General features: G+C 45.6%; 1 protein-coding gene across 3 annotated transcripts; it reads right to left on the bottom strand.

The window, feature by feature from the left end:
• Positions 1–1,687: 1,687 nt before the first annotated feature.
• TIMELESS (timeless circadian regulator) lies at positions 1,688–26,992 on the bottom strand. 3 transcript variants are annotated; one of them, XM_070370415.1, is made up of 29 exons: positions 26,871–26,992; positions 15,370–15,506; positions 15,065–15,218; positions 14,638–14,752; positions 14,481–14,543; positions 14,073–14,174; positions 13,746–13,901; positions 13,367–13,500; positions 13,073–13,160; positions 12,606–12,782; positions 12,025–12,242; positions 11,674–11,777; positions 11,362–11,531; positions 9,484–9,618; positions 9,225–9,376; positions 8,201–8,298; positions 7,989–8,109; positions 7,679–7,880; positions 7,264–7,409; positions 6,560–6,645; positions 6,350–6,467; positions 6,179–6,261; positions 4,907–5,049; positions 4,521–4,659; positions 4,371–4,439; positions 4,132–4,250; positions 2,692–2,953; positions 2,470–2,562; positions 1,688–2,318 (listed from the first exon to the last, which is right to left on the bottom strand). In XM_070370415.1, exons 2-29 carry the CDS (start codon positions 15,452–15,454, stop codon positions 2,245–2,247), a joined length of 3,606 nt encoding a protein of 1,201 aa, XP_070226516.1. In that variant the 5' UTR covers positions 15,455–15,506; positions 26,871–26,992; the 3' UTR covers positions 1,688–2,244. The 3 variants fall into 3 exon arrangements, with proteins under 3 accessions (XP_070226516.1, XP_070226515.1, XP_005903499.2); XM_070370414.1 differs by having other exon boundaries at positions 4,521–4,695; XM_005903437.2 differs by lacking the exon at positions 26,871–26,992 and adding an exon at positions 26,513–26,695 and having other exon boundaries at positions 4,521–4,695.
• Between the last annotated feature and the right edge of the window lie 166 nt (positions 26,993–27,158).

Consider the following 27,158-nt stretch of genomic DNA (forward strand, 5'->3'; position numbering starts at 1 on the left):
ACCATACTGTCTTGATAACTGTGGCTTTGTAGTAGAGCCTCTACATAGAAAACCCTAAAGATTCCACCAGAAAATTACTAGAAATAATCAATGACTATAGTAAAGTTGCAGGATATAAAATCAACACACAGAAATCCCTTGCATTCCTATACACTAATAATGAGAAAACAGAAAGAGAAATTAAGGAAACAATTCCATTCACCATTGCAACGGAAAGAATAAAATACTTAGGAATATATCTACCTAAAGAAACTAAAGACCTATATATAGAAAACTATAAAACACTGGTGAAAGAAATCAAAGAGGACACTAATAGATGGAGAAATATACCATGTTCATGGATTGGAAGAATCAATATAGTGAAAATGAGTATACTACCCAAAGCAATTTATAGATTCAACGCAATCCCTATCAGGCTACCAACAGTATTCTTCACAGAGCTAGAACAAATAATTTCACAATTTGTATGGAAATACAAAAAACCTCGAATAGCCAAAGCGATCTTGAGAAAGAAGAATGGAACTGGAGGAATCAACCTACCTGACTTCAAGGTGGATTCTTAACCACTGGGCCACTAGGGAAGTCCGCGATGCATTTTTTTTTTTAAATAATTCGAGGTACAGTTGATATACAATATAAAATGTGACACAGCAATTCACATTTTGAATTTGAATTCACATTTTGAAGGTTATTCTCCATTTAATTATAAAATTACTTATAATCCCTGTTCTATACAATATATCCTCGTGGCTTATTTCATACATAGCAGTTTGTACCTCTTAACTCTCTACTTCTAAACTGCCCCTCCCCCTTCTGTTTCCCAGCTAGAAACTAGTTTATTCTCTATAGACCAAGTCTGTTTTTTTTTTTAAACATATATTCACAAGTTTACTGTATTTTTCAGATTCCATATACATGTGATACGGTTTTTGTCTTATTTCACTAAACATAATACTCTTCCAGTCCCTCCATGTTATTGCAAATGGCAGAATTTCATCCCTTTTCATGGCCAAGTATTCCATTACATATTTGCCACATCTTCTTTATCTATTTTTCTGTTGATGGACACTTAGGTTACTTCTATATTTTGGCTATGGTAAATAATTATGAACACTGGAGTGCATATATCTTTGTGAATTAGTGTTCTCACGTTTTTCAGATATATACCCAGGAGTGGAATTGCTTGGTCATATGGCAGTTCTATTTTTAGGGTTTTTTTTTAGGAACCTCCATACTATTTTCCACAGTGGCTACACCAGTTTATGGGGTTGACAGAAAAGTTCATTTGAGTTGTGCCAGCCCAGTATGTTCCTATCAACACTGTACAAGGGTTCCTTTTCTATAACTAACATTTATTATCCATGGTCCTTTTGATGACAGCCACTCTGGTAGGTATCAGGTGATATCTCATTGTGGTTTCAATTTGCACTTCTCTGATGATTAACAACATTGAGCATTTTTTCATGTGCCTGTTCTGATGCATATTGTTTTAACCCTAAAGATTTATCCTATTTATCCTTTGATCTTGAGGTAAGAATGTTTTTGCATCTTTTGTAGGGAAAGCAAGAGAAAAAGGAAGGCTGATGGTTTCTTTTAAACCTAACAGTTAAAAGTTCTTTCACAAAGATGCAGGTGGAGGGTTAGGGTATTTAGATTGGTAAGTCAGATCAACACTGGCAACTTTACATTTTACATGTTTAATTCGCTGCCAAACACCAACCAAATGTATTCATCATCTGAAGAATACTGCATCTCAGCCTTACTTCAGTGGCAAGAACTGGGCTCAATCTGGTGTTTCGAAGATGATTACAGGAAAGAATATGAGAATGGGAGCCTTTTAAAAATGCTGCAACACCCACACTCTTCATGTCACAAGACTCCCCATCTAGTGCTGGGACCCACCTCCAGCAGAAAGCCAAAACAACAGACCACTAAGGGGGGTCCAAGGTGCCTTCTATATTTCATTCACACCTCTCCTTTACCAGGGAGTGCTATTAAAACCAAAGAAGAGGAATAAGTCTCCAGAGAGCTACTGAGGCACCCTGATAAAACTGGGAGAAGGAAGAAATAACAGGAGGCCAACACTGTTGCCTGGACTTCCTGGACTCTAAATCCATGGGGAAGTCCGGGGCTCCACAGCTGCTGTCCAGTAAGAGGGGTTTCCAGGTCCTGTATGCCCCTCCAAACTCGGATTCAAATTCACCACCTAAAAATGGGGTTTATCTGCCCTGGGCATCTGCATCTTCAGTCGCTCCCATCATCATCCTCTATCTGAAACCGTTTCTTCTTCCGGATTCCTGGAACTCCCAACTCTGGTGCTATGGGAATGACAAGGATAAAAAGAGAGAGGAGATCTAAGTATGTATGGAGAAGGAGGATGGTAGCATTTATCTTCTAGACTGGAGAGAAGAGTGCTAGAGGTTAGAAGAAAAAGCAGGTCCCGACCGGACTCCCCACTTCTGCTCCCACCTTTATCTTCCTCCTGCTCCTCATCGCTGTCCAGCAGTTGTCGCTTCTTGGGTGCCATTATCAGCTGCTCTTTCCCACCACTGGTCCCTTCCTCTGAAACAACCACAAGAGGCATGAAATTAGGGAACTAGGTTCTTGTAGTCTCAGAAGTCTTGTAGACCCTCTTGATTGATATGGCCAGCACGTAGTAAGTATACAATAGGTAAGTGGTCCTGGTATTACCCTCTGGCGACACCAGGCCTGCTTCCTTTTTCCGGGCTAACATGAGGGTCCTCAGGGCATGTGCTCGGTGCTCCTTTTGATGCTCCTCCTCTTGTTGATGCTCCTCTTCCTGTTGGTGCTCCTCCTCTAGGCCTGGCTCCCCAGGGACCTTAGATTCTAATCCTAACTGAAGCTTTTCCTCCTCTTCTGCTTGGCTCAAGGAAGCTGACATCCTCCGGAGCTGGGTGGGATTCAGTTTGGCTGGAATTCGCCAGAAGGTTTCCTACAGGGGCAAAGGAGTTGAAAGCAGGAGCAATGGGAAAGGAGAAGCCTCTAGAGCTCACCAGATTTTGACATTAATCACTGAATACATATGAGCCTACATTGGTGACGCGCCACAAGGGTTGTGAACTCTCACTGCTTATTAATCCAGCCTATGCCCAGTGTCTAGCACAGTGCCAGAGAATATAGTTGCTAATTACATAAGTAAATGAATAGATTCTGGGGATCTAAAAGTGAGTCAGATATGATCCATGCTTTCAAGGATCTCACAATCAAACAGGATAAAGAACCAATCTACTATAACAATGTACTGTAACACCACAGGACTGGGGCTATACTAACGGAACGAACAAATCACAGCCACCAAAATGATTACAGTTGGCCCTCTGCATCTGCGGGTTTCATATCCATGGATTTAACCAACTACAGATCAAAAACACTGGGGAAAGAAATGAAAAATTCCAGAAAGTTCCAAAAGCAAAACTTGAACTTGCTGCACACTGACAACTATGTACATAGCATTTATATTGTATTAGTTATGACAAGTAACCTATAGAGACTATATGCAAAGATTATACACAAATACTATGCCATTTTATATTAGAGACTTGAGCATCTGGTGAATTTTGGTAGGGAGTGTGGTTGAAGGAGTGAAAGAGACTGTTTTCCTGAGGAAGTGACAGCTAAATTAAAACTCTTGAACGTCGGGTGGATGGTTCATCAGGAAGATGGGTGATCGGCCACCTGTGTATGTGGTTGGAACCTTCCAGTAGGGGGAACTGGCATGATTGACTGTTTACAGGTATGAAAAAGTCTGTTTGGAGGATGGAAAGTAGCTCAGGATGACTACAGTGTGAGGCAGGTGTTGGGTGGCATGATTGTGAGGCTGCAAAGCTTGGCCAAGGCCAGATACATCACTCAAAGGCTGTGGACTTTGTCCTGCAAACAGTGGGGAACACCAAGTGCTCTGATCAGGAGAGTGATATAATCAAAACTATATTTTAGAAAGATAACTTGGAAGCAGTGTGGAAGATGGACTTAGGAGAAGAGAAGATAGGCAAAGAGAAGATTAGCAGGACAGCTCCTGTAGGAGTCATGGTCAGAGATGACAGGGAGCGAGGAGATGTATCTTAAAGAGGCAACAACATGCTTGGCTGATGCCGTAACTGATGTATTTACCTGTCCAGAGGCAGGAGGCCGAACCCCTAGCTTTCGTAACAGCTGTTGAAACTGTTCATTTTCCATCGCTTCTTCATTTTCTTCTGTCAGTGGCACCAACGGAACTGCCTGGGAGCAGCCTAGGATAGGACCCAGTCACATGGTGAAGATGTGAAGAAATAACTGGCCCTCCATCCCATGGCAGGTCCCCAGCAGCCTCCAGACCCCAGTCCTCCCGAATCCGTCACTTATTCACTCACCGGCCTCTTCCCGATCATCTGCTGCTCGGATGAGGCAGTTCTGGAGCCAGAGGAGGGGAGCAGAAAAGCCTGAAGGAATGTGGGAAACTCACAACTGGTCCATACAACCAACCCCGCCATCTGAGACATCTCTCCCAACCAAGCCCTCACCTTCCTGGTGCAGACTTTGCCCAAGGTATTCAGCTGAAATGACGGAGCCACCCTGGGGTTGCTCTGCTTCTGAGCCTTCTTTCTCTTCATCCTCTTCATTATCTTTCTCTGGCACATTTTCCTCTTCTTCTAGATCTTCCTGGCAAAAATCGTGCAAAAATTCCTCTTCATTAGGCTACAATTCATTGGGGTGAGAAATGGACCAAAGGAGACAAGATAAGGAACTGTGTGGAGTCCTCTGGTTCCTGACTACCCCACTGGGGGGGCCTATTCAGAAGGGCCTGAAGCAGGAAGAATCTGGGTGGGCTACTTCTAAGGAGCACTGCAGGGGGAGAGGGGTGAGAGGGAGGCATGCCCAGCTGGCAGAGCCAGGGTAAGACTGTTACCAAGCTCGAGGGTGCCAGCTTCTTCCGGCGTTTCTTGTACAGCTCCCGCCGCTCAGCCACCAGCCCCAGAGCCAGCAGTTTATCCACTATTCGGGCCCGTGAGCGTTTGGCTGTAATGTTCTTCATGATATTACCCAGGACATCTATATAGAGAGAAAGTGTGAAGAGCAACAGGGTAAAGGGACTAGTAAAGGAAACAGAGAGCAGTCTTGGGAAAGGGGATAACTCAATTCACTCAAAAATGACACCACAAAAAAAAAAGTATGGAGGTCTTTCAAAAAACTACAAATAGAATTATCATATAACCCAGAAATTCCACTCTTGAGTATATATCCAAAAAAAATAAAAACACTACTTCGAAGATACATATACTCCAATGTTCTTGGCAGAATTATTTACAATTGCCAAGGTATAAAAGCAACCTAAGTGTCCATAAACAGACGAATGAATAAAGAAGATGTAATACACACACAGGGCTTCCCAGGTGGCTCAGACAGTAAAGAATCCACCTGCCACGCAGGAGACTCAAGTTCAATCCCTGGGTAGGGAAGATCCCCTGGAGAAGGAAATGGCAACGCACTCCAGTATTCTTGCCTGGGAAATCCCATGGACAGAGGAGCCTGGCAGGCTACAGTCCACAGGGTTGCAAAGTCAGGTACAAATTAGTAACTAAACAACAATAATAATATAAACATATACAGGAATACTACTCAGCCATAAAAAAGAATGAATTTTTGCCATTTGAGGCAATATGGATGCTAAGTGAAATAATTAAGACAGAGAAATATGATATCACTTATATGTGGATTCTAAAAAAAAAAAAGAATGAATATAACAAAAAAGAAGCAGACTCACAGATATAGAGAACAAATTAGTGGTTACCAGTGGGAAAGGGGGAGGAGCCATACGGGGGTAGGGGATTAAGAGTTGCAAGCTTAGGTATAAAATAAGCTGCAGGGACGTATTGTACAACATGGGGAGTATAGCCAATATTTTTTTAACAATGATAAATGGAGCATAAAATTTAAGAATTAGTGACTATAAAAAAAACTAGTGACTACAGTGAACCATACTATAGTGAATTGTACACCTGTAACTTATGTAATTAAAAAAAGAAAAAATACCTTTAAAACAAGCAAACGCGTCACCACAAATAGAGCAGGTGGACAGAAAGGAGAAAATAAGCCTTCGTTGGGAAGAGGAAGCGGCAGGAAAAGAAATGGACAGCTTGGCTCTCCTCTCAGAGGCTCCCTGAGCTTCCCCCTCACTCACCATCGGAGTCCTGAAACTCCTCAAAAAGCCGCTGCAGCTCCAGCTCCTGATCCTCCGTCCACAGCACAATCTGGGTTCCTTTCCTATTGAGGGAGGTGTCAGTGGAAGGGGGCGCTCAGGGGCTGTGTGGTGGATTCCCAAATCAGTTCCCTCCAGAGCATGTGCTGCTACCTCTGGAAGTCCTTGACGCTGTCAGCCAGTCCCAGCCGCACCAGATGGTGGATGACCTGCCTGCGTGTCCGAGGAGCAGTTTTCAGGTGTGCCAAGATGGTGTCCACCACATCCTGACCTGAGGTGGAGGAGGGGTGACGCTGGGAAGGGGGGTCCCGGGGCTCTGGCTGCCTTCCTCCCTCAAGCTCTTCAGACCTCAAGGCCTCATACCTTCCACATCCTTATGGGCAAGATACAGTTCCCGAAGCTGGGCCTCCTCCTCTGGGCTCCATCCAGGGAGTCTGCGGCTAGAAGATCTGAGTGGGGAAAGAAGGGGATCGGGGAGGCTGCTGGGTCCGAAAGAGGAGACCAAGGGCCTTCTCTTCTAACAGGAGCAAGGGTGACCCAGGTACCTCAGAGCAGCCAGCCAGCAGAGGCCTAAGGTGTGTCTCCTTCCTTTTACTCTCCTTCTACTTAAGAATCCCAAAATCAAACTAAGAGTTTCCAGGTTGGGCCCCTGGAACCTGACACTGCAGGGGCTGAGGGTATTAGGAGGAGAGAGAAGAGTGAAAGGAGAGGAGCTGAGCTACTCAGAAAGAGGACAGGCATTTCTGGGCTTCCTTATGGCTTCCCAGCACTTCCTGGTATAAGGCACATACAGAGTCTCTGTGGACCCCCAACTTTGAGCGCCCCCCGAACGCCGGTGAAGGAGAAGGAAACTAGAGTAGACAGGGCACTTAGGCTCGATCCCAGTTTCTCTCTTGGGTGAAATTAGCTAACAGGTGAAATTAGCTTCACCTTCGGGGCTTGTTTTCTCGCCTATGAAAGGGAAAAGGCAACGCCACCTGACCTGCCAGGTCCTCCAGCTCTGGCACACTGTACTGGGTTGCCCCCACCACCCACCATCAGGCCCACCATGCTGTCCTCAAGCTCACCCGCCATCCAGGGTGCCGTAGCCCTCGGTCATCTCTCGAACCACAGCAGTGTTCTTCCAGAACAGCAGCTCCACAAAGGCTTTCTGGTTGACAGCAGCCAAAGCAAAGAACTTGCCCAGGATATACTTGGCAAAAGTCACCAGCTCCTGTGGGAGAGGGAGGCTGCTGTCAGGCCCGTGGCCACACGTACATAAACACGGGCCTCTAGGTATCGTCTCTAGACCTGTTCCCCAGCTGGCCCTCCTTGCTTGGCCTCTTCTATCCTTCCCCATGCAACTCCCTCAACCTGCCTGCCTACATCCACACTGTTCTCTCATGGCTCAGCCCTGACACCCCTCAGGGCACTTCACCTCTCAACCTTTTACCCCAGGACGTCCCTAGGCCTCCAGACCCCCATTCTTTGGTATTTCCTCACTTTGTAGGCCCCGGCAGCAGGATCGCTGAGCAGACGATTGAAGAGGTAGAAGAGGGAAAGCTGGAAAAGCAGGGCTTCCATTTTGAGATCATGGGCCAGCCGGTGCAGCATCTTGACCACACAGTGGTTGGTGTGGGCGCTGTTCTGCTTGTAGCTCCGCAGCAGCAGCAGGTAGGCTCGGAGGACGGTTGAGTTTGCGAAGCTGCACCGAGACAAGGAGCGAGAGGATGCAGGCATGAGAAAGATATAGCTCGTCCGCATGGCACCCCGGGCTGCACCCTGACACCAACTCCATCCTCTGGGCGCGCACCGTTTCAGGTAGTCCAAAAAGTTAAATTCTCTCTCCGACACCTGGACCACTTCTAACTCTTCCTCCTCCTCCTCTTCTTCGTCTTCTTCCTCCGCCCCTTGTTCCTCCAGACCCTGCTGGCCTACAGAAAGAGTGAGGATTACCGGGTATCTGTGACGTTGGCGCTAGAGAAGCATGGGAAGGAGAGTGATGAGAAGGAAAGGGAGACTCACGGGGAAGCGGGGCCAAGAGGATTTGCTTCAGTAGCTGGATCTCCTCCTCTGGGGAGATGTCCTGAGCACCAAACACATCTCTTTCTGGCCACACCTCCCTGGAACACAGAAAGAAAAAAAAAAGGCTTTTTGCCAGAGGGAATTTGGGCTTCTCTGGTGGCTCAGATGGTAAAGAATCTGCCTGCAATGTGGGAGATCTCAGTTCAATCCCTGGGTTGGGAAGATTCCCTGGAGAAGGGAATGGGTACCCACTCCAGTATTCTTGCCTGGAGAATTCCATGGATAGAGGAGTATGGTGGGGTACAGTCCATGGGGCTCCAAAGAGTCAGATATAACTGAGTGACTAACACTTTCACCAGAGGGAATCTGAATTATAATTTGAAGTAGTAGAAGGAATTTAGACTTATTTTCCAACTGGAAAGAGAATGCAAACTGTCATCTCAAAGATGAAACAAAGACTCTAGGGAAATTTTCCCTCATAAGCCTCACTGCAATGAAAATCAAAGGAACAAAATGCAAGTAATCTAAATGCATGACATTTAGTTGGACAAATATACATGATGGGGTTTTAAAGCCATTAACAATTGCAGAAATATATCTGATGTGAAATGATGCTCACAATATATTGAGAATTGAAAAAAATACTACAAATCAGTATCATAATATTTTGATTTTGTAAAAGAAGGTGCATATGTCTATATATAACACAGAGGGGGAGAATACTCTGGAAGATAACTCATCAAAATGTTAATGATGGCTATCTTTGGCTCATAGAATTATCTCTATTTTTTCCCCCAACTAACTGTGCTAATATTTTTCAAAAGTGAAACAAAACAAACAACAAACTTCCCTAATAAACCAACCAAAACTTCCCAGGACTCAAGTGTTCCATGCAGAGCTCTTGCACTTTTGAGGGGACTGCTCTCTTTGAAAGACTGAGAACCCTGTGCCCCAGTGAAAGCCACTCTCTGCCCCCAAAAGCCCAGGGGCTGGATGCAGGAGGATGCGCATGCAGCGCTCTTACCGGGCAGACCTCAGGAGGCTCAGGGCCTGCGGGGCCTGGCCAGCCAGGAGGCAGTCCTGGATCCGCACCATGGCTTCTGCCCGCTGCTCCTCCACTGGCACCTCTGAGGCCGCATCAAAGGGAACCACAGAGTCCAAACTGAGCTCAGAATCCTAGAGAGGGATGATTAAAGCTATGGAAACAGTGGTGGGGGTGAGGGGATGCCAAGACAGCCTGTCCAGGGCACTAGACTCAGGAGAAGGTTTCTGCAGCTACTTACCTGGGCACGGCACTGCAGCTGCTCGGCCAGGGAGGGCCACATGGCCTCCAGCTCCTCTGGGCTGTAGGGGGCATTACCAGAAGCAACAGACTGATCTAAGGCCTTCTTTTTCTTCTTTCTTTTCTTTCGTTTGTTCTATGGAGAAAGAACTGTGAGGACAGCAGGAGAGCCAGAGACGCCTTTTCCCATTAATGTCCTCTGAGAACTAATTAGTCAGAGGTCTGAATTAATTAGACATTCATGGAGTGACCACTATGTGCTACTTGATGGCAATGGGTAAGCAGCAGTGACCAGCACATTGCCTTCTCCTTGAGGCACTAGTTTGGGGGAAACAGGTAAGTAGGTAAACAACACTACAGCATGGATAAAACCTAGAATGTGGCTGAGCATAAAATGCCATGGCAAAACACAGGAACAGCACGTGACTCATTTCTTGGGGCAGTGACACCTTAAGCAGAAGTCTATAGAATAAACAGATTTGCTATAAGGACAAAAACTTCTATATGAAAAGGCTTTGTGAAAAGGAAAGCATTCTGCAAAAGTACACCACGATTTTCTTCCTCCTGAAAAGCAGGAGAATGAAAGTCAATACCCTGACCCTGTCTCGCCAAGTCATGGCTGTGAGTAAATAAAATGGGTTATGAGGTCCTTAATGAGATTCATGCTATACTCAAGGAACTTAAAACACACCAAAGGTCAGGAGCATAAGCCTGGATTCCAGCAGGTCAGGATTTAAGTATGGATGCTGGTCATTTACTAGCAAGACCTTGGACAAGTTGCTTAACCACTCTGTGCCTGTGTCCTAGTGTTGTGAGGATTATGGGAAAATCTTAGCACAACATCTGAGACATAGTAAACACCAAACGCTCAATACAGTACTGAGAATACAACAGAGTTCTGAGTGTAAAAAGGCCTTTTAGAAAAGTCTCATTGGTACTACAAGTGTCCTAGGTGGAGCAGTGGTAAAGAATCCACCTGCCAATGCAGGAGACGCAAGAGACTTGGGTTTGATCCTCAGAGTAGGAAATGGCAACCCTCTCCAGTATTCTTGCCTGGGAAATCTCATGAACAGAGGAGCCTGGTGGGCTGCAGTCCATGGGGTTACAAAGAGTTGCAATGGATACAACTGAGTGACTGAGTACACTGGTACCACAGCCCCTTTCAAGTTCACTTCTGACCAAGTTTTAAGCTGCAGCAAATAGAAGTATAGGAAAATTTTTATAAAGCAGAGTCCTTGTGTCTCCAGGATAGAAACTCCTTGAGGTTTTCTTCTTGTCCCAGATTTTTCATTTATTATTTCATTTCAGGCTCATATGGGTAGATATTATAATCAACTTTAAAGACCTGGAGACGCACACAAGCAGCTTGAGTTATTCTAACAGTAACTAATACAGGACGAAATCCCAGATCTCTGACTTTTTCTATGTTTGGGTTCTCTAGGCGGCATGCAGGATCTTAATTCCCAGACCAGGGATCAAACCCTGGCCCCCTGCAGTGGGAGTGCAGAGTCTCAATCACTGGACTACTGGGCAAGTCCCCAGATCTGATTTTTACTGTAAGGTAAGGCCCTTTCTATCTCACGACAGTGCTTCTGAAGAATAACCAGGAAATAGCACAGCATAATTACTAAATCCTAAAATTATGGACCGCCAGAGTCTATGTGCTTTTAGCAAAGAGCAGGTGTTTAATAAATGGTTCCTGAATGAAGATATTTATGGTAGATCAAGAATTAACTGAATGAGAGGAAATTTACAAGGCCAACTCACAATGGCAACACCAACAAAACTCTTGGCCTTAGCTGAGAGTATTTCTAACAGATCAGCTTTCCCCTTCCTCCTTTCCCTCCAGCTCTTTCTACACCCCTGGGCCGCCCCATACCTGCACCATCAGGTTCCCACGGGTCCGACAGAACCGCTCCAACATCTTGAGGAAGAGGTGGGTGGTTTCCACCAGGTCACGAAGGAAAGAGTGGGGCTGGCATCTCTCATCAAACTTCCGAAAGAGAGCCAGGAAGAGCTCCCGGTACTCCATCACATAGAAAATGTTGTCTGCAAACAGAGAAGAGAAGGGGATGGAAGGATTGGTCTGGAAAGCTTGGGGATGGGGGAGACAGGTGGAGCTGGGATGGGAAGGGTGAGGTTTGGGTTGAGAGGCAGGGAAGGCGGGACCAGCAGCCAGGCCAGGCCTCACTCTTGATGATGCGGCTGCTCTCCCTCACAGCCTCGTCTGGGCACACATCCATCTCATTCACTGTGGCTAGCAGCTCCTGATACGCCTTCAGAGCCAGGTGCATCCTGCAAGAAGAAAAGAGGTGAAAGGAAGGACAGCTTAGGACCTTGGTTCATGGAAACAGTATCACTCCTTTGCACCCCCACCTCCCAAAATAGTTCCATCAAAAACTGAATGACCCAGCCCATCCTTGCCCCCAGCCTGACCACTTGAAGCCTGAAATAGGGAAGAAAGCATCATCCCGAATTCAGGCGTTCCGATTCCCAACCTGGCCAAGATGCCCACTTTGACCGCAGTTCTCCTCCCGCTCACCGGCGTGCCCAGGAGACGGCTTCCTTGCGGTCGGTCAGCATCATCTCATAGTAGTTGGTGAGGTTCTGCTCAATGAAGTGGAAGGTGCGGACACTGAGCGTCTCAGAAACCAGGCCTGGCCGGAAGGAGGCAGCTCGGTTGAAGGCCATGAAGAAAGCCAGGGCCCACATGTAGTAGGTCTCGTCGTGCTGTTGAGCCTTCTCCCGAAGCAGGTGGTCCTATGTCCAGGAAAAACAGATCACTCCGTGACCTCAGGGCTTCCCACTTCCTCCTGTCCTACTGCAACCGGGTGGATCCTGGACATCACTGTAACAATATATTAGGACCCTAATTTCCATCCTTCTCTTATCCTCTCCACATTCCCTTCCCTTTCCTCTGGGGCAACTACTCTATAGAGTCTTTTTTGTCCATCAATAACCCACTCCCTCTTGACTTCATCACCATGTCTCAGGAGCACCCTACACCCTTCCCACCTACTAGTCCATGGTCTTTGGCTAGCTTCCCATGGGCTTCTCACCAGCCTGCTCTTCTCCTCACTGCGGCCTGAGTCACTCTGTGCTCCATCCTTCCTAGGCTCTCACCTTCACCGAGCCCATGAGCCGGTTGTAACAGTTTTCCAGGAACTCCGAGCAGAAGTCCCGAAGAAAGAGTCTCACGTTGAGGGCAGAGCGGCGCTGGATGGACAGCTCCCGGGCAGCCTGGCGACGTTTAGGCACCCGTCGGGGCTGCTTTCCCAAATCAGAAGTATAGTTTTGGAGCTGGGGGTAGAGGTTGAGGGGATCAGAATTACTTCTGAACACCTCCTTCCCTGGCAGCTCTTTCCACATCCTTGGTACTTTAGTTTTCTCAGAAGAAACTTATAGAAGGTTCTCTCCCGCTAGTACTAAGTGAAGATGCCTGTAAAGACACTGCCAAAACTCTATGCCTCCTACGTCTCTAACTTTCTAAGCCCAAGAACAGAGACAGCTTTACCTCCAGAGATGTTTACCCTTTGTAGGCCCCCTACTCTACAATGTACCCCCAACCGCCCCGACAGGACCATACTCACATTGTGGAGACCTTTATGAAATACAAGGTCCCTCTCCCCAATGGATTTCAAGCCCTGGATGATGTAGGAACCCCCAAACCGAGAATGCCTGCAGAAGAAAAAAAAAAAAAAAACCTCCAGGGTGACTCCTCAATTCTGTGGAAGCTCCGTCCTCACTCTTTCAGCAGCACATCAGAGCGTGCTGTAACCGCAAAGTGCTCTCTGGTCACCACTGTGACCCAGTGTCTGGCCCGAGCCCTGACATTCTGCGGTGCAGGAACAGGAACACGGGTAGAGCGGCTCTCTGCCACTCACCTGTTGCCTCGCTGCAGGGCTCGAGTCTTCTTTTCTGCCATCTCTCGCTGGCGCAAGACCTCCAGCTCTGCCACATCTGTCCTCCGCTCCTGAGCCAAGCGTCCCTGCCCTACTCCTGCCAGTTGCTCAGGGTTCTGAATTTAGAACAAGAAGGGACGAGTCAGGAGGGTAGTCATTCTCTATTCTGAGTTTACCTCCTGGGGGGACAGAAAGAGTGAATGAAAATACGGCTGTTGGTGGGACCCTGTACCTAAGACATGGCTACTCCACAAGTCTCCTGCCTTCCTCAGACATTTCAGTCATGACTCAAGAGCAATTCTGGCCACACAGCAGAAAAGGACACGAGGGAAGGGTCGGCGGCAACAGGTCAGGGTCTCACCTGGTCACGAAACATAAGGGAGATGATCTCCAGCACATGGAGGCTCCACTGCTGCTCCGCAGGTGAGCTGGCCAGGAAGAGGAGCAGGTCATCCAGGCCACTGAGGTGGATTGCCCAGAGAAGCCGGTCGTGCACACTGGCGTCATCGTCAATCCGCTGAGCAGTGAGGTGGAAAGGGGGCACTCAGTCAGTTCTCCTGCCCTGCCTTGAGGTTCTTCAACTCCTTCCTTGACCAAAGTGCCCCCCACCAAGGTCAGAGGACAGAACAGTGGAAAAGGGGGCTGCTCACCCTAACCAAGCATGAGAACTCAGACAACCCCAGATCACCTTCTCCTGCTCAAGGTCGGCGGGGACATGGAGGATGTTTCTGACCAGCAGCAGGATCCGCTCAATCAGCAAGTTGTCTTCCTCCTGGCGTTCCTCCCAGCCCTGGTCAGAAGAAGGAGAGATAGAGGAAGAGACTCCCTGGGGAAAGCGGGAGGGCCCTACCCTGACAGAGGGACAGAGGCACAGAGAAGGGTCAGGATTAAAAAGAAAGGAAAGGAAGTGTTCAAGCAGTCCTGAGGCAGCAGACTCAGTGCGGTGGATTGGACTTGTACCCCAGGGATTGGGGCCGTATCTCCATGATAATGCCCTGCCTGGGGCTCTGTGCGGAGGAGGAGCATGGCGCTAACTGTACCCCTCACCCCCACCCCCCGACCCCTCAGCCTGGCATCTTGGGAAGCGGAGACTCACCAGCTGCAGCAGCTCATACAAAGTTTCACTGAGGACCCCAAATGCCTTCTCACTGGCAAAGGCCTATGAAATAGGGGAGTAGACCTTAAGTAGCCTCCACTTTCTCCTTCCCCACTGCCCCCAATTCTGCCCCAGGGACTCTGGGGTAAAACCTCACCTCTTTGTAAGCCTGCAAGTATGCCAGCACCTGCAGAAAGTGGTGCCGGAAGCTGGGCTCCTTGGGCACGCTGCCGAAACAGAGCAAGGCTGGTTGTGTCAAGTTCACCATCAGCCTAGGGAGATCATGAAGGAGGGAGAAGCTGTTAAGTTTCCTCACCAGGCACCAACACCAAAGGCTAGCACATGATAAACCTTAAAAATCGGAGGAAGCAACAATGAGATCCTGCTGCATAGCCCAGGGAACTAGATTCAACATCCTATGATAAGCCATAATGAAAGAAAATATAAAAAACAATGTGTGTATATATATACATATATATATATATACATGTGTGTATAACTAAGTCACTTTGCTGTACAGCAGAAATTAACACAGTATTGTAAATCAAACATACTTCAATTAAAAAAAAAGCTGGGGAATCAACCTGATAACAGCATCAAAAAGAGGCTTGTCCTGGCGATGCTGGGTGAGGATGGGCAGGAGGTCACTCTGCAGGATCTGAGCCGATCCCAGCTGCTGCCGCACGTCCCGTGTCTCATCCTCGTGCCTCAAGTAGCGGATCAAGTCCTTCACACTCTCTTCAGGGACAGAATAAACACTTACATGGACCCAGGGAAGAAGCTCCACCCAGGTCCATGTGCCCTTCATACCCATGGCTTGAGAAATTCAAAAGATCTCGGTTCAAGTAAGTTTTTTTCTTTTTTAATGTTTCCTCAAAAAAGGACTCACCTAAGCAATCTGGCTCCTTGTGGTAAGTGTCTCCCTCCAAGTACCCAAGGGCACTACACGTGGCAAGAAGTTCACAATTCATCATGCTCAAGTCCACACATCAGTGGATGAGCCAAGGGACACAGGAATGACGAGGCCTACAGAGACAAGGGAAGACAACAAATGTGGCTCCTCCCCATAAAAGGGAGAGGGGAGCGCGCAGGCCCCGATGCTTTGGGTATTCTGAACAAAATCCTCAAATGCTTCACTTCCATCAGCACCAACAGTGTTTTTCCCAGTCTCAGGGAAAGCTTTAAGTTAAGGCTTCAACCAAAGAGGCTCCAAGCCTAAGAATTAAGCCATCCCATCCTCTAAACTGCGGCTTCCCAGATGGGGCTAATGGTAAAGAACCTGCCTAGCAGTGCAGGAGACATAAGAGAGACAGATTTGATCCCTGGGCCCCAGTATTCTTGCTTGGAGAATCCCATGGACAAAGGAGCCTGGTGGGCTACAGTCCATGGGGTCGCAAACAGTTAGACATGACTGAAGCGACTTAGCATGCACGCATCCTCAACCTGGGTCTGAAACTGTATGTTTCAGAGTCTAGATGATGAAGTAGAAAGAAAGGCTGGTTAGTGAAGGGCATCATCACTGAGACTCTCACCCTGAGAAAGCTCTGCAGCTCTATGAGGGGAACGAGCTTTCCTCTCCCTTAAAATTGCCAGCCCCAGTCCCCTTCCACACACAGTTATGGCTCTTCTGTACAAGAACTGAGAAAACCCAGCTGTGACTGTGAGGTGATCCCACTGAGGATCTGATATATCCCAGGAGCCCGAAGGCTTCTAAGGCCTTAGGGCTGTGCAGAGAAAGTTCCTTCACTCTCCTCCCCAAAGTTACTCATAAGTTTTGATGATCTCAGTAGAAGCCAGCACCTAACAGGGTGGACAAGAAAAGAAGTAAATAGGAACTAGTTAAACTTCTTGTCCCTCTGCGCAGAAGGACCATCTTCCTTTTCAGAAGCATGCCCTGCTTTACAAAAGTCCTTAAATCTGCATCAGATAATCAAGTAGGTACAGGTCCTGGATGTTTCAGAACCTGACACTAGTAAGACACACATAACACATACACGGGAATATCCATCAATCTTGTCCCCTTATCACATTCAGCCATACTCTCAGCTTCCTCTAAAAAGACCTTTCCCATATGTCCCACAGAGGTTCCATATGTACCTCTAGCCCAACTCCACCCCTGATCCCCCACAGGAAATGGGCATGTCCAAAGGACCAAAGTTTGATGCCTGGTGCTGTATCCCTGCGTTTATGTAACTGGGTTATTTCTCTAGACTGCTGCTTTCCCTTCCCTGGTGTGTTAGTCACTCAGTCGTGTCCAGTTCTTTTGCAACCCCATGGACTGTAGCCCGCCAGGCTCCTCTGTCCATGGAATTCTCCAGGCAAGAATACTGGAGTGGGTAGTCATTCCCTTCTCCAGGGGATGTTCCCACCCCAGGGACTGAACTCAGGTCTCCTGCCTTGCAGACAGTTTCTTTACTGTCTGAGCCACCAGGGAAGCCCCCACTAGTGAAAACATACCATTAAAAAATCAGCCAGGGACAGAAAACTTACAGTTCACTCTCTTTTCATTTGATTAAATAGAAGCTACTTATCACCTAGTCTGTGTGGCCTGCTCTTTCTCTCCTAGACCACTTAGAATCTGATTATCTGTCTTATCTACATCACACACACCTGCCCAACCCACCACTTCCTAGATCCATGCCTTAGCTGCCTCTCTGGCTCTCTAACCCTCCAGCTCAGGAACATAAACATACACATTCTTAGACATAGAGCCCCGCCTTGCACTCTCCAAACCTTGCTCCCACCTTCTGGAAAGTCTATCTCCCTTAACTCCAAAAGTTCTAAGCCTATCTGACATTCACAATCCAGCTCAATGCCACCCAACTCCTCACGAGGACAGGCATCTACAGCAGGGCAGGTTCTGACAGCACATGTCATTCTAAATGGACTGCCTCCTCCAGCACTGAACACTTCTTTATGTTATAATTATCTAGAATATCTCTTTTCTTCTCTATTAAATGTTCTTTTTAAAATTTTTATTTATTTGGCTGCAGCAGGTCTTAGTTGCAGCACATAGGATCTTTTGTTGAGGTGTGCAGGCTTAGTTGTCTGGGCAGGTGGGATCTTAGTTCCCAGACCAGGGACCGAGTCCCGGCTTCTTAACCAATGGACCACCAGGGAAGTCCCCATACAAGCCTTTAATTTATCTTTGTTTCAATCTGAGTACTTTATTGTCCTTCGTGTTTTCTACTTTGAAAATAATTTTCCCAATGCTCCCTCTTTGACCCACAATAAAGGCAAAACAGTAAAACCAGCATTCTGGCTTGCTAAAGAACCAATAGAAAAGAAGAAAGGAAATTCTCTTTTTTTTCTTGGAACGATTGCCAAGAATCAATAGAAAAGAAGACAGGAAATTCTTTTTTTTTTCCTTGAAAAAGATATCTTAGAAATAACAAAACATGCAAGTATGCAAGTAAAAGCATTAACATTATACCCTCAATTGGTATTATACCCAATTAACATATACCCAGAATGACTGCAGTCATTTGAACCAGGTTGCACTTCAAAGCCACCTTAGAGGGACCCCTCTGGTTGTCCAGTGGTTAGGACTCTGATCAAAGCAGGGGGTCTAAATTTGATACCTGGTTGGGGAACTAAGATCCTGCATGCCACCACATGAGGCACAAACACAAAAAATACAAACCATCTTAGAACGTCTGCTTAGGCCCGATCCAAATATTCAGAAACTCCAGGGGCTGAGGAAAACGGGCCCAGGCACAGTATTTAGGAAATGTCTGCCAAATGACCCTGTAATTGCAAACTGCTTTAAGATACACAAGCCTTTTATGCTGGAGAAAAATCAACATGCAAAGGCAGTTCTATAACTTTATTCAACAGTCAGCAGTTAGTTCTCACCATTTCTTTTTATTGATGACCTTCTGGATAGGGTTTTTTGGTGGTTTTCGTTTGCTTTGTTTTAAAATACAGACTGGTATAAGGCAGTAGTTCCCAAACTTTTGGATTTCATGGATGAGTCTTTAAGTTTTTTGTTTTTTTTTTTTTAAATTCAGGGAGACTAATGGATCAATGCAAAGAAAGACACAAAAACAACAGAATGGGAAAGACTAGAGATCTCTTCAAGAAAATCAGAGATACCAAGGGTGTAACATTTCATGCAAAGATGGGCTCAATAAAGGACAGAAATGGTAGGGATCTAACAGAAGCAGAAGATATTAAGAAGACGTGGCATGAATACACAGAAGAACTGTACAAAAAAGATCTTCACGACCAAGATAATCACAATGGTGTGATCACTCACCTAGAGCCAGACATCCTGGAATGTGAAGTCAAGTGGGCCTAAGAAAGCATCACTATGAACAAAGCTAGTGGAGGTGATGGAATTCCAGTTGAGCTCTTTCAAATTCTGAAAGATGATGCTGTGAAAGTGCTGCACTCAATATGCCAGCAAATTTGGAAAACTCAGCAGTGGCCACAGGACTGGAAAAGGTCAGTTTTCATTCCAATCCCAAAGAAAGGCAATGACAAAGAATGCTCAAACTACCGCACAATTGCACTCATCTCACATGCTAGTAAAGTAATGCTCAAAATTCTCCAAGCCAGGCTTCAGCAACACGTGAACTGTGAACTTCCAGATGTTCAAGCTGGTTTTAGAAAAGGCAGAGGAACCAGAGATCAAATTGCCAACATCCGCTGGATCATCGAAAAAAGCAAGAGAGTTCCAGAAAAACATCTATTTCTGCTTTATTGACTATGCCAAAGCCTTTGACTGTGTAGATCACAATAAACTGTGGAAAATTCTGAAAGAGATGGGAATACCAGACCACCTGACCTGCCTCTTGAGAAATCTGTATGCAGGTCAGGAAACAATAGTTAGAACTGGACATGGAACAACAGACTGGTTCCAAATAGGAAAAGGAGTATGTCAAGGCTGTATATTGTCACCCTGCTTATTTAACTTATATGCAGAGTATATCATGAGAAATGCTGGACTGGAAGAAACACAAGCTGGAATCAAGACTGCCGGGAGAAATATCAATAACCTCAGATATGCAGATGACACCACCCTTATGGCAGAAAGTGAAGAGGAACTCAAAAGCCTCTTGATGAAAGTGAAAGTGGAGAGTGAAAAGGTTGGCTTAAAGCATTCAGAAAACGAAGATCATGGCATCTGGTCCCATCACTTCATGGGAAATAGATGGGGAAACAGTGGAAACAGTGTCAGACTTTATTTTTCTGGGCTCCAAGATCACTGCAGATGGTGACTGCAGCCATGAAATTAAAAGACGCTTACTCCTTGGAAGAAAAGTTATGACCAACCTAGATAGCACATTCAAAAGCAGAGACATTACTTTGCCAACAAAGGTCCATCTAGTCAAGGCTATGGTTTTTCCAGTGGTCATGTATGGACGCGAGAGTTGGACTGTGAAGAAAGCTGAGCGCCAAAGAACTGATGCTTTTGAACTGTGGTGTTGGAGAAGACTCTTGAGAGTCCCTTGGACTGCAAGGAGATCCAACCAGTCCATTCTGAAGGAGATCAGCCCTGGGTGTTCATTGGAAGGAATGATGCTAAAGCTGAAACTCCAGTACTTTGGCCACCTCATGCGAAGAGTTGACTCATTGGAAAAGACTCTGATGCTGGGAGGGATTGGGGGCAGGAGGAGAAGGGGACAACAGTGGATGAGATGGCTGGATGGCATCACTGACTCAGTGGACGTGAGTTTGAGTGAACTCCAGGAGATGGTGATGGACAGGGAGGCCTGGCGTGCTGCGATTCATGGGGTCGCAAAGAGTTGGACACAACTGAGCGACTGATCTGATCTGATCTGAACCCAAGGTTTCAGTCTTTAAATTTTGTAACTTAAGGACATTAAAAAAAAAAAAATACAGGCACACAAACCTCATTTTTGCTGGTAGAGGACTATAAAACAGTGCAGTTGCTGTGGAAATTGGTTTAGCAATTCCTCAAAATGTTAAACACAGAGTTAACATAGGACCCAGGAATTCCATTCGTAGGTATGCTGCTGCTGCTGCTGCTAAGTTGCTTCAGTCATGTCCGACTCTGTGCGACCCCACAGACAGCAGCCCACCCAGCTCTCCCGTCCCTGGGATTCTCCAGGCAAGAACACTGGAATGGGTTGCCATTTCCTTCTCCAATGCATGAAAGTGGAAAGTGAAAAGTGAAAGTGAAGTTACTCAGTCGAGTCCTAGCGACCCCATGGGCTGCAGCCTACCAGGCTCCTCTGTCCATGGGATTTTCCAGGCAAGAGTACTGGAGTGGGTTGCCTTTGCATTCTCCGATTCATAGGTATACATTTGAGAGAAACGAAATGTATGTCCACCCAAAAAATGCACACAACTGTTCAAGCAGCATTATTTGTAACAGCCAAAATGTTAAAAACCCCAGTGTCCATCAACTGATGAATGAATAAATGAAAAGTGGTATATCTATACAATGGAATACTATTTGACAATAAAAAGGAATGAAGTACTGATACATACCACAATGTGGATGAAATTTGAAAACATTATGTTCTGTGAAGAAGTCAGATGCAAAAGGTCACATATTGTACGATTCCATCTATATGAAATACTCAGAATAGGTAAATCCATACAGATATAAAGTATTATAGAGTATTATAATATTATTATAATATATATTATTATTATTATATAATATTATAAGTATTATAAAGTCCCTGGTTGCCAGGGACTGGGGGAGAGGGGGGGATGGGGCCGATTGCTAGGAGTCATGTTCATGGCTTCTTTTTTGAGTGATGAAAATGTTCTAAACTTAGACAGCAGTAACTGTTGCACATCTCTGTGAATTGTACATTTTAAAAGGGTGAATTTTATGGTATGTGAATTGTGTCTCCAAACAGCTACTATAAAAACACTCACACAATTACTACACATTCTGTTTTCAGTATTTAAACACCCAAAAAAAACCCTCCATGAACACCTAACAAGGACAAAAATCCCAGGATAAAATAGTCCTTTGAATTTAATATATTTGATTTTATTTATTTTTAATATATTTGATTTTATTAAAAAACTCATTATGCTGTATTTTCACATTTCATCATAGACAGATGAGAACTTTATCAAACACCTTAGACAAAGCAGACCTGGACATTTAAAAGGAATGTTAGTTAAGTTTCCCACTCAGTTGAGTACTAAGCAGTTGAGATGAGGCAATAATCATCTGAAATTAATACTTGCAGGCCTCAAAATGCAAGACCCAAAGGAAAACAAAGGATAAAAGATTAAAAATGCTTGTAATTCAAAATAGAAAATTAACACACTTCTTGAAAACAAAACCAAACAAAAACTTTGGCCCCAAACCCACTCTGCTCCAAGAAGCAGCTTTGAGTAGCACTAGTATGAACGGCGGAGCCTGGTGGGCTGCCACCTGTCGGGTTGCACAGAGTCGGACACGACTGAAGCGACTTAGCAGCAGCAGCAGTATGAACAAAATGACACTTGGCATTTGAATTCCAGTTCTGTCCAGGACTAAGGTGGTGATCTTCAGCATGTGGCTTAACCTAAACCTCAGTTTTCTTATTGGTACACTAAGAAAAACAAGTAGGGGGTGGTTCAAATGAGGTCATGGAACTCAAGTCATCTGTGCAGCAGTGGACCATTGGCAGTCCAAACTGTTAGCTGTCTGCATCAAGATTAGTACGAAAACAAAGCATAAGCATTTAGGACGTCTTATAGCAATCTGATAGAGCTGATGTATGTTGAATCTAATAGTGAAAAACGTGAAAGTGCTAGTCATTCAACCGTGTCTGACTCTTTGTGATCCCATGGGCTAATAGTAAAAATGTCTCTATTCTGTACATCTTTTTTTATGTTACTTCTCTAGTAATTTAATTTTTCTAATAACACTATTCAAGTTTTACTATTTTACTTTTTAAATTCATTAATTAATTTTAAAGTTACATTTGTATGTGTAGGGGGTGGGGTACAGCGCCATGCAGCATGTGGCATTTTAGTTACCTGACCAGGGATTGAACCCATGTCCCCTGCGTTGGAAGCACATAGTCTTAACCACTGGACTGCCATATAAGTTCCTAGTCCCACTATTTTAAAACAGTTCTTTATATATCAATTATATCACGATAAAGTTGGTAGTGGGAGGGGGAGAAAGCATTGATCCGTAATAGCTTGGGAGGGGAAAAATCCTGGTCCTTGACCAAAAAAGTCTGAGAAGCACTGATATCAAACTGATATTTACTGAGTGCTGAGTACAAAGACTTCTCAAAATATTAATTTCCTCTCCATCTACTGGACTCTATAGTTAGTCATTAAGTGCTTACAAAGAGCCTTAGGCAAAAGTCAAGGCTGTGCAGGTGCAGTGGCTGAGGTGTTGAAGATATTTAAGGAATTTAGTTGCACAAATAAAACTCATCTAATATAGAGAAAACACTATAAAAGGCAAGTTAGTACAAGCTCTAAATAAGTGATATTGAAAAAAAAATTCTGAAAAACTAGGGCTCTTTTCAGGCTGAAGTAGACCGAGGTTTTGTCAAGGAGGTTTTGTCAGAGAAGGGTGATTAGAACTGGGCCTTTGAAGGCTGCCTTAGAATTTAGGCAGCTGGGAGGAGGGGAATTTAAGCAGAGAATCTTCCAGAGCAAAAGCAGAGAGGGAACCACTATGAATAAAGGAGCTTAACAGGAGAGCAACGAAAAAGAGGGTTGGAACTGGCTTTATGGGAAAACTTATTGACAATCAATTTAAGGATTTAGAATAGAAGCCTGGGACTAATTGAAGATTTCTAAGCTGAAAAATAAAATGATCAGACTGGGGTAGAACACGCAGGAGCACATATCCTACTATTGTATCACTACACATAACTCTTGTAAAGTCTCAATCTTTTTTCCTTTTATTGCATTCACTCTACAAAAGATCCCAGCCTCAGATCAATGCAACCATTTACTTTCCAGGCTCTTAGATTCAAATCTAGACTACGATTTGCTGGAGGAAACCAAACCACCCCACACAATGATACACAACAAATGTGGGCTTCAACCTGAACAGGCCTTCAGCCTGACCCAGCATCCTTAGTATTCCTGGTCCTCTCCCTCTTCTCCTTCTGGAGAACAGCTGTTTCTAACTTTCACCCATTACCCTTAAGTCCTTTTACTCCACTGCTTCCCACACCTCTCAGCTGGTGTCTCTGGTCCTTTCCTCTCAGAACAACAGAAATCAGAAATGAACTCTCTCAATTCTCTCCACCCAAGCTGAAAAACAAACATATTTCAAATGCCCTCAGTGACTTTTTTGCTTCGAATCTAAGCTCTCCATTTGTAACAGCTCAATCACTTCTCACTTCTTCCTTTTTTAACTGTTTGGCCATGCCATGTGGGCTCTTAGTTCCTCGACCAGGGATTGAACCTGCACCCCCTGCACTGGAAGCTCAGAGTCTTAACCACTGGACTGCCAGGGAAGTCCTTGATCAATCACTTCTTATCCCTCAGTTGGTTCTTCCTCATTTGTTTCCAACATTCTCTTTATACTGGCTCCATTCTCGTATAAGTTGCTCAAAGCTCTTTCATCTTAGGAGGAGGGAAAATCCAATAAAGTGAAAAATCAAAAAACCAAAACTTTCCTCAAACCCATACTGGCTGTTCCCCCTCTCCTCAAGTGATGATGGTCCTTAGGCCTGCACCTTTTTATGTATGTATGGCTGCAAGGCTTGTGGGATCTCAGTCGGGGCTTGAACCCTGGACATGGTAGTGAAAGCCTGGAATCCTAACTACTAGGCCACTGGGGACTCCTAAGCCTACACCTTTAGTCCTCTTCCTGTCTCACTCTACACAGCTCCTTGGGCAAACTCATCCACTCCCACATCTTCAACTACCATTTCTGAGCCATTAGCCAGCAAATCCGTTATCTCCTGCCACTTTGAACTTGCTGGTGCCAGTCCCACAAATGAATAGCCATCTCCATCTTCTCAAATCCTCACACTTAATATGTCCAACATGGAACATCTTTTCTCTTGGTTGTCTTTACTTCTCTGTTGGATTTCTCAGGAATTGACACAATCTACTCAGTTATTCACACAAGAAACCTAGAAGTCATTCTAAATACCTTGAGTCACTCACTCAAGCTAATTTTACTTCCTTATGCTCTTCTGTCTGGCCCTTGTCTATCCCCATTGCCACTGCCTCGCTTCAGGTCCTGAGTATCTCTTGCTTAGATTACTCAACTGCTACCTAGCCTCTTTCCCTGTGTCCAGTCTCATTCTCTTAAATCTATCTATAATGTGGTTACCAGGTCTGGCCATTTAACCACACTGCTTAAAACCTTTCAATGACTACATAAGAAATTCATAGTAGTTGTCTCTGGGGAGAACTGGGGGACCTAGGTCAGGATAAATAGTTATCTTTCTCTTCAGTACTATTTGAATTGTTTACCTTCAGCATACGCTAATGCATACAATACAAAGTCCTTCATGATCTGTCTGTTAGTTAACCTTCTCTCCCAGGACACTCCTCTGTCAGGAACACCCTTCTGTCATCTACCTAGAGTCTATCCACTCACCTTTTAGAACTCTGCCCAACTGGCACTTCCTCCTGGTTTCTCCATACAAAAGTATCTCTCTTTTGTGTTTACTTTGTGCCATAAACAGACTTTCATCATGGCATTTGTAGTTCATGTTGTACATAATACTTAAATAGATTGTTTAAAACATCTATCTCCCTGAATTAGCCTTAGATTCCCTGAAGGCAGGAACTGTTTCATATTCACCTTTGAATTTCAGAGTCTAGTGAGTCAGAATCTACAGGGAGTGGGGCTTGGACAAGAGTGTTCTGAAAACACTCTTTGGGTGACTCTAATTCAAGCTCCTGTTACCTGCACTAAAATATAAACTCTTTGAGACTAGAAATCTTTGTGACCAGCACAACATAAGTGTCAATACATGCTTTCTAAAACAAGTTTTGAAGTTGAGGGAGGAGAGGGTGGGGCTGGAGATTTGGAGGCATCAGGTTGTTAGGTGGTCTGTCAAGCTGTGAAAGTAGAGAAGTTTACTCAAGACAATTCCAAGTGAGCAGAGTAAGGAAGCCAGGGTGGAATTCTCTGGCACCCTGTAACTGCAGAGGGCTCACATCTGTTCCTTCCAGTTCCTTAAGGGCAGGAACTCTGTTCTATTCATCTCTGTCCATCTGGTACTGAACACAGTGCACAGTTGGAGGTGAGTAACCCTTTACTCAATTGTATAAGTGCCACAGAAAATGTTTAGTCGCGAAGTTGTGTTTGATTCTTTTTGGACCCTATAGACTGTAGCCTGCTAGGCTCCTTCGTCCATTGGATTTCCCAGGCAAAAATACTGGAGTGGGTTGCCATTTCCTTCTCCAGGCAATCTTCCGGACCTAGGGATAGGACCCGTGTCTCCTGCACTGGCAGATGGATTCTTTACCACTGAGTAACCAGGGAAGCCCGTCCTATACAGAAGGAGGTAAAATACTTCAGGAACACAAAGGAAAAAGTGACTACTTTGGCCTAGGAGGGCTGGAAAGAGAGGTTTTCAAAGGGACAGTTGAGTTCGCTTCTGAAAGAGAAGCTCACTTGGCAGAGAAGTGGTAAGAACAAGTTCAGGGAACAGCTGGAGCACAAGTATCAAAGCATGAAAGACACAATACAGACACGCTTTCCACAGGGCTGGGATTCAACTGCATGAGATGGAAAAAAAAATGATAAGAACCTTTAGAAAACAAGTTGAGTCAGAGTCAGACTGCCAAAGGCCTGGACACCCACCACCTAAGGATTTAAACTTGACAGTGGGCAGCCAAAGAGGAGTTTTAAAAGTAATCTGAAATGACCAGATTGACTTTTTATAAAGGTAATTATGAGTGGCAGCACGAAGGGCCAAGAATTGAGATACTCAAGCGAAGGAGCTTAATTAACGGCTGATGGTCCAGCTAACAAACCCAAGCAGAGACTGTAACCTCCATAAGTCTACCAAGGGAAAGGTCAGAAGGGAATGAGAAATACATTTTATAAAAACTCAAGATTTAAGTCAAGTGACCACTGGATCCCGGCTCCTGCTGACCACCAAGTTGCACACTTGTTTTTTTCGGGTCTGAGTTGGATGGGAAGTTCAGAAGCGGAAATTCCTGGGAAGGTTCTGTCTTATAGTAAAGGTTCCAAGCCCCTTTCCATCACAGCCGCACCCCCGCGGGCGGACCAGGCCGTGCGGAGTGACCTCGGGAGAACAAGGGGGAGTCCCAGGCGAGTTGGAAACGCCCGGATACCCACAGAGGAGACCCGACTGGGAATTGCGCGTGCGCACCTAAGGCGCGCGCCCCGCCCCCTGCCTTTAAACCAGGCGGCGGGAAAGGGGACTCCGCGCTTCCCAGGAGAGCCCCCGTGGCTACGAAGGGACGCAGTCCACTTAGAGCCTTCTTGCCCACACACTCACTCACCCGCTCCCCGCCGCTCCTCAAGATCCCCGCGGAGCCAGCAGCTGTTAAGCACAGTTCCGCTGCTTTTCCCGCCACCAGTGTGGGTCGGACCAGACCCTGCCTACGTCGGACCAGACCCTGCCTACGTCGGGAGCGAGGGCGGGGCGAGCCAGGCTGGTCCATGTGACCCTTAGCGGCCGGGGGAGTTGGTGATGAAGTTAAAAAAAAGGAAGCGAGTACAAGTATTGTTTTATCTGAGTCGATCCCTTATATTGAGCCCGAGCTCACAGCGCAATGGATTTCCTGCTG

Source organism: Bos mutus, chromosome 5 (genome assembly GCF_027580195.1).
Source record: "Bos mutus isolate GX-2022 chromosome 5, NWIPB_WYAK_1.1, whole genome shotgun sequence".
Classification (NCBI taxonomy): Eukaryota; Metazoa; Chordata; class Mammalia; order Artiodactyla; family Bovidae; genus Bos; species Bos mutus.